Here is a 7,627-nt window from a genome sequence, read left to right on the forward strand (position 1 = left end):
TGAGCACAACTACTCGATGGGTTACTACCTTGCGGATGACACATATCCCTCATGTGCCACATTAGTCAAAAAAATTCCGGTCCAAAAGGTAAAAAAAATATTCACTTTGCCCAATGTCAAGAAGCTGCTAGGAAAGATGTGGAGAGAACCTTCTGTGTGCTTCAGAAGTGCTTTGCAATTGTTCGTGGCCCTGCCGAGTACTGGAGCTCCAAGGTTCTATGGCAAATCATGAATTGTTGCATCATATTGCATAACATGATCATTGAAGATGAGAGAGATATGCCTGAGAACTTTCGGTGCATCACCAACGAGACTCCTGTTGAGCCAGAGTAAGATCCAAATAGGATCCAGGCATTCCTTGAAGGGCATCGCAGGATCGAGAACCGACAAGTTCATACCCAGCTCCAAGAAGATCTATTGAGCATCACTGGCAACTTCATAGCACTTACTAGTTGTGCTTGTACATGTTATTTGATACATTTGAACAATTCAGTGTGTTTAAATTTGAATAATTCAGTGTGTTTAAATTCAAATAATTTGGTTTGTGAATTTTGAATCCGGTTTGTAAACTATATACGTGATTTGCTTGCGCCTTTATATTTATGTTTAGTTTCTATATGTGTGCTAATGGTTGCAATGTATACTAGAATTGCATAAGTTTGAAAGAAAGAAAAAAGTTATATTCCGGTATATTTAGGGCATCGGCTAGGTCCGGTCAAAAGTTAGTGGAGTAAATATACTCCACTAAGCTTTACTTGGCCGGATCCTCCTCTATTTTATAGGAGATCGGCTAGAGTTGGTCTAAGTAGGATGAAAGGAAATCCCACCAGGACGGTTGGAAGCAGATGAATTAGTGTGCATTTTCTTGCGACTTTGAAAGGTGCGTGCATAATTCTGGATTGATTCGATGGTTCTAAAATGCAATTTATACATATACATATATCTTAGTTGTAGGTGTTTATTTCATGTCTTGTAATGGTTCAGCCGTGGTTACGTTTGTTCTGTACTTCTCTCAATAATTAACAAAAATGGTTGTGTGCATCACAATAATGCAGATGTGAAGGTTTAACCTCCTTTTCAGTAAAAAATAATCTTGTGAAGACATGGATTCGATACAAGGTGCATTTATTTATCTCCAACTCGAGATCTCTTGGTTGTAAACTTGTAATACTACCTCCATTCCAAAAAGTAAGGCATTTTTGTTTCGTATTTAAAAGACATGCATTTGACCAATAATTGTGCCATAAATACAAGGATATATGACATGAATCACTAGATTCACATTTAAAATTACTTTGTTATGATAGCGATTTTGTAACACATAAATCAAATATTAAAAGAGTAATTATTGGTCAAAGTCTTGTCTTAACGAAACAAAATACGCCTTATTTCATCGGAATGGAGGGAGTACCTTATCAAGTTGCTTGCACGGCCTACTTTATCCAAAATCTACAACATGAAAAAAGTTGGGCGATGAACTTGTACTTCGAGAGACATGGCACATGCTCACCAGTCCACAACAGACAGTCATGCACTGGTATCTTTCTCGCTTTCTACACGCAAAGCATTCAGATATCAACTGTGAACACAAGGATGAGCCGATGAGCAGGGTAGGTATTCAAAACCAGTGTCCCTACAAACTTGTGCAGCACTATAGATGGATGCGGAACGGTATTAATCCTGTGGGGCAAATGAAAGCCGGTTAGATATAGTATGTGCTACATACGCACCCTGTACCGAAGTGCACACATACTCCCTGCATGCCCATGCTTATGCGCACAGTACACGTATGTTGATGCGAGAATGCAGCCAGCTAGCTAGGGCATATGCAGGTGCTAGTTTATGTACGTAGTATACTCCTGCACCAGTAGTTTTAAGTATCATATCACATGTACTGATATATTATGCATGTACGACGTATGCATACGCACTGCCGGTACGCGCGCGCCCGTGATGAATGGAGAGTACTATATACACATGTACAATTCAGGAGAACAGAGGAAGTAAATGCAGTACTTTTCCTTTGGCGCAGCGCAGAGACAAAAAAATATGTACTACCGTTCCAGTCGAGCTAGCGAATCCAACATATGCCCTCCTCTTGCAAGCAAGAGGCCAGCTAGTGTTCCCTCCCCTATTTTGATTCAGATTCTCACCGGCGCGCGAGACATGTACTGTTCTGCCATCTGAGCTGATGTGAGAGAGAGAGAGAGAGAGAGAGAGAGAGAGAGAGAGAGAGAGTTGCTTTTTACCTGTGGTCATGGTGGTGCACACCCAAACGGCATAGCCGCATAGCGCTTCCGTTGCAACGCTAGCGCATGCCACAGATTTCTTTCTGTCATGCTCACATCCCCTCCGAGGACGTGGGTCTCCTGGTCATCCATCTATCACACTCATCACGGCCCACATTGATCTATCCTCTTGTCCAAACACTTTCAACATCGTTAAATAGTACTACTTGTTCTGTTAGATATATATAACCATAAACGACACTCTTAGCTAGAAACACACAAGCACAGATGAAGATGACAGTATCGAGAGATAGATGATCCTCATCGCATGCATAAGTACAAGTTGGCACAAACCTAAGGCCGTTCATATCCTAGACTTTGAACAAAAAATCAATCTCTCTCACAAGCAATAATAAGAAGAAGCAGAGAACAAACATAAGAAAAGTAACAAAGTAGAAGAAAAACAACTCTCATCTTTCTTCCTTGCTGACCTTGTGGTAGTTAATCTTCAAGGTTGTTTAGCTGGAGATCTCAAGTGTGTGTAACCGTATGCGTAAACCCTGCCTCAAGTAATTTAGCCTCTCTTTCCTTGCTCAAACGTGCTCCCTGCGGTGCTAGAAGTAGTGGACCAATCTAGCATGTCGAACGGATCCAGCTCCTTGGCCACCGCCTTCTCCTGGCCACCATGATCGCTGGCACCACCGCTTGGCCTGGCTTCCATGTACTCCTTGGAGAAGATGAGGCTCATGGGGTCTGACTCCAGCTCGGCGAGGTCGGCGAAGTCAGCAAAGAAGTCCTCATGGTGCTGGCCGGACCCCGGTATCATAGGCCTGTAGCTCTCGCTGAACACCTGGTCCATGAGCTCACGGTGGTCGACCTGCTGCAGTACTCCTGTCACAGTGTCCATGGCTCTCTGGTCTCTCGCCTGCGCTTCCGACGATGATCCTGCCAACGTCTCCTCCTTCACGACCACGGGAGAAGTGCTGGCCGTGGTAGTGACTGTGCTGGTGGTCGTCGTCGCCGTCGTTGTCGCTGCGGCCCGGTGATCCTTTCTCTCCTCCTTGACGTTTTGATTCTGTGTCTGCTTTTCGTTGTGCGAGCTTTTGGAGCCTGAGCCGCTGCCGCCCCCACCGCCGTTCTTGCCGTGGTGAGACCGGGTGGAGCCGGCGAGCGCGTTGCGCTGGGTCGGCCATGGGTGGTTGTGCTCGGAGGTGTAGGTGATGACGAGCATGTTGGGGTCAGTCCTGCTGCGCTCCACCTGCTTTCGTGCTGAACACCCTTTCGAGCTGCTGCATCTGTAGTACCCTCTATTCATTGAAATCAACAAGAACTTTGGTTAGACTCGATCATCTCATCATGTACCTTCATCATTTGCTTCAGAACTTTAGATATTGTATAGCAGTACTGCATGTACTAACACTAGGCCTCCTTAACTAGTGCTGTGCGCCTGCGCCAACTTTATTTTGCTAAGCCAGCATGTACGTAGTAAGTCCACTCCGTGTAGTACTAGTGTCTGGTTTTTCATAAGCAAAGGAAGTAACAATGCTGCGTGCTGCCTGCTAGCTACCAAAATCTCCTGGGTATTACAAAATTTTGGGCTAAAGAGCCAGATTCTTTTTTGATATGTGCTTATGTAAAAATAAGAATGAAATGTAAACTAAAATTTGATGCCTTTGTGAATGGGTCTGTCTAGATCTCAATTTTCTTTTGTTTCAATCGATTAGGAAAAGTGCAACATCAGTTCAGGGAAAAATGCACTTTCTTTTAGAGTGGTTTTTCTACTCCCGGGTGCAAGGCACAATGGAAAAACACTATGAAACAAATTCCAAAATTTCATGACATCAAACATGATCAAATGTATGAGGTGCTTGCAAAATTTCGTCAACAAAAAACATTCGAGGAACTCTCGACAGAAAAAAAAACAAAATCACAGTTCAAAGTTTTGTGCACTATTTGAGCAGTGATTTTTTTTGTCGAGAGCTCCTCGAATATAACTTGTTGATGAAATTTTGCAAGCACCTCATAAATTTGATCATGTTTGATGTCGCAAAAAGGTCAGAAATTTTGGATGCTGTTTTCAATAGTTTTAGGCACCACACCTTTCCGTTTTTTGAATTGGCTGATACTTAAGAAAATCTCAGTCGATTGAGACCTAAACTGTTTGTAGATTTATGACAGCTCCCTAAAATTGGTAGTAATTATTTACGAAAGATGAGTATATCACATGTATGAGAATTTGCAAGAAGGCCTTAAACTCAATCTAGCTAGTGGTGGGCTACTTGTTATTGAAAATTGAAGTAGAAAGAATTTTCATTTCTCTTCAAAGTGGCATGGCATGCTTAAATTATATGTGTCGGACAAGAATAAGTGAATATCACTCATATTCAACTATATCTATCTTGGTAGATACACTGGCACAAATTATTTCTCTGTTATACTTATATGTGATGTGTGCACCCCCAAAATGACATTTCTAAAGAAGGGGGAACTATATCTGCATGACCGAGGGTTGATTTTCTAGCTAGATATGTACCCATTTGTTTATCTTCCAATTAATTTCAGCGCGCGAGTTCATGCATCGATCATGCAGACACAATATGGAGCTGAGGAATTATATAATGTTGGACCATGCGTGTAACCAAGATTATTTACTCTCATCACTTCAGAAGCTTCATCCTCAATTAAGCACCCGAACTTCGATGCAATGCTAGAAATGTTTCTTTAATTGGATGAAAAGATGTCAACGACTTGGTAATGCCTAGAAGCACCATGCTTATGCATCGATCCAATGTAATCAAATTATATAAAAATAAAGATATATATATATATATATATATATATATATATATAAACTTGTGTTAATTAATTAGTAATTCATGTAGTATATGTACATACCTTGGGTGAGGAGAGCCCTTGATAGGCTTCTGGCCGTACTTCCTCCATAAAGATATATATATATATATATATATATAAACTTGTGTTAATTAATTAGTAATTCATGTAGTATATGTACATACCTTGGGTGAGGAGAGCCCTTGATAGGCTTCTGGCCGTACTTCCTCCATGCCCAGAGATCAGAAGGAACCACCTCACCGGTTGGTCTTGAACCCGCCGTTGTCGGTGCCGGAATGCACACCACCTTCCTTGCCTGGTTCTTTCTGTGCACATAGACCAATGGGGCAAGTTATCACTGAGTACATAGATAGAAATATCACAACAAACAGGATAAATATCACAACAAACACCACAAAATAGGTATCAGAAGTTAATAAGAACACGCGATGTTGCATCACTACAAGTAAATACAGACATTTCAAAACAAACAAAAATTAGAAGACATTTCAAAGGTAAGTAAGTAAATAGTAAATTTAATGGAAACTTTGCAACCAACTAAAATGCACACTAGCGCGATTGCTTAGGGTTTCAAAAGCCGAGCTTCTCGGCCGTGAGGTACAGAAAAGTGACTAGGTCTAGATGCACATGACATGACCTCGATCGCACAGAGGCATTGTTTGGCAATTCAGAAATATTCGCGCCGATCACCATCATCATGTGGCTACGGAGACTCTTGTGCCTAAAACTTCGAGCTCCAGGCACTACTCACAATCTTGCCGATTAATTCTGGTCACATCCCGAGAAATCCTCGGAACTTCCTCACTTCGCTCTAATAATATCTTCATGGTGAAGTGAAGAACACGGAAAGAAGAAGGGCGAATTAAAGAGCAGCAGAAGAACAAAAGGGCGAGCGCGCGAAGAAATTTCCCTTCGAAATCTACTACTACTGTATGCAGGTATGCATGCAACGCGACGATGATTTCTAGCTTGGATCGGTCCAGATCTAGCTCTATCCGGTGGCGATAGCCGGGTTCCAACCTGCGCTTGATCCCGCTGTTGTTGTTGCGCGGCGACGACGACATCTGCATGCCGCCGATAGCGGCGTCGATGGCGCACCCGGCCGCCTGCCCGGGCGTGATGCCGAGCTTCACCATGTCGCCCGCGGTCATGGCCGGGTACGGGCGTATCGCTATGGGCGACAGCGACGACTGCATCAGCCTCGGCCCCATCCCACCACCGATTCCCGCCGGCATCATCTGCATCCCCCTCGGCAAGAGCGGCTTCCTGCTCATGTCGAACATCTGGCCACCGCCTCCGCCTCCGCCTCCTCCGCAGCCGTTGACGCCGCCGCCGGGGCCCGCTTCGAAGCCGATTTTGGCCATGGCGTCTGGCATGCCATCCAGGAATTCGGGGGCGCCCGACGAATAGTCGCTGCTGAACGGGTCCCCGAGCCCCGCGAAAGGGTCGCCGAAGACGTCGGCGCCGGTCCCCGGTGACGCCGACGGCGGCGGAGGAGGCGGGAACAGCATCGGCTGGTCCGCGGGCTGCAGCTGCCACTCGGCGGCCGTGGACGGGAGGTTGGTGCCGTCGCCGTCGTTATTGCCCGGCATGGCGCCGCCCGCCCGCACGATGTCTGTGAGGTCCCCGCCGCCGGCCTGGTCGCCCTCCATCCTCTGGAGGAAGTAGTCGCACATGGCTGGCGAGCGCGCAAGCTAGCTAGGGTTCTCCACTCCCTCGGCCCGCCGATCTCTTCTCCTCTATAGCGGATGCTCGCCGGGAGCAAGCAAGAGGAAGAGCTTCACCGCCAACCGCTCAATAATTCCCTAGCATGCTCTTCCACACCAAGGATCGACCGAATCGTGGCAAGCCGATTGAGCGAGCTATATATGATATAGGTGTCGCTGGAGACGCGGGCTGGCCCGATCTGCTTGGAGAATGAAGCTAGCAATCATTCAAGCAAGCAGCAAAGCAGCAAGCTAGCAAATTTATTTGGTGTTATTTGTGTGCGTGGCCGGGCGGGGGCTGCAGAAAAGGAGGTAGGGCGGAGGGGAAGCAGGATGTGATGTGAGAGGGATGATGGGCTAACCGGCTACTCCTCCTAGCTAGCTAGCCAGCTAGTAGCGGCCAAGGAAAAAGGGAACTATCTTTTCTTTACACCAAGCAAGCGAGCTAGCAGCAGATCGAAATGGAGATTGATGGATGGGTAACTTGAGTTGGCTTCCAAAGAGGACAATAAAGAAGTATGTGAGGGCAAGGCAGACGAGATCAGGGGGTACAGGAGGGCGAGAGCGATGGCCGGATTATTTTTGTGGACGGGCGGAAGGAGGGGTGCACACGGGAACGGGAAGCCGATGGACGGGTGGATGGATGGACGGACGCTGACTTTCTCAGGGGCGGGGGAGCGAGGTGTGCGAGCCCCGTACGCAAGGCGGCATGGCCGCGGCGGGTGCTTGTCGCGCGGTAAATAACGTGGCTTTTGCTTTTGCATGCATGCACTCCATATGCATAGGATGCATGCATGGTGAAAACTCAGACTGGGGGCGCCGGATGCCCAGCGCTGCGTC

General features: G+C 46.1%; 1 protein-coding gene across 1 annotated transcript; it reads right to left on the reverse strand.

Annotated features, from left to right (window-relative positions):
- Nucleotides 1–2,450: 2,450 nt before the first annotated feature.
- LOC123054467 (probable WRKY transcription factor 35) lies at nt 2,451–7,300 on the reverse strand. Its single transcript, XM_044478248.1, has 3 exons — nt 6,102–7,300; nt 5,246–5,386; nt 2,451–3,535 (listed from the first exon to the last, which is right to left on the reverse strand). Exons 1-3 carry the CDS (start codon nt 6,755–6,757, stop codon nt 2,803–2,805), a joined length of 1,530 nt encoding a protein of 509 aa, XP_044334183.1. The 5' UTR covers nt 6,758–7,300; the 3' UTR covers nt 2,451–2,802.
- Nucleotides 7,301–7,627: the final 327 nt, after the last annotated feature.

This window comes from Triticum aestivum, chromosome 2D (assembly GCF_018294505.1).
Source record: "Triticum aestivum cultivar Chinese Spring chromosome 2D, IWGSC CS RefSeq v2.1, whole genome shotgun sequence".
NCBI lineage: Eukaryota > Viridiplantae > Streptophyta > Magnoliopsida > Poales > Poaceae > Triticum > Triticum aestivum.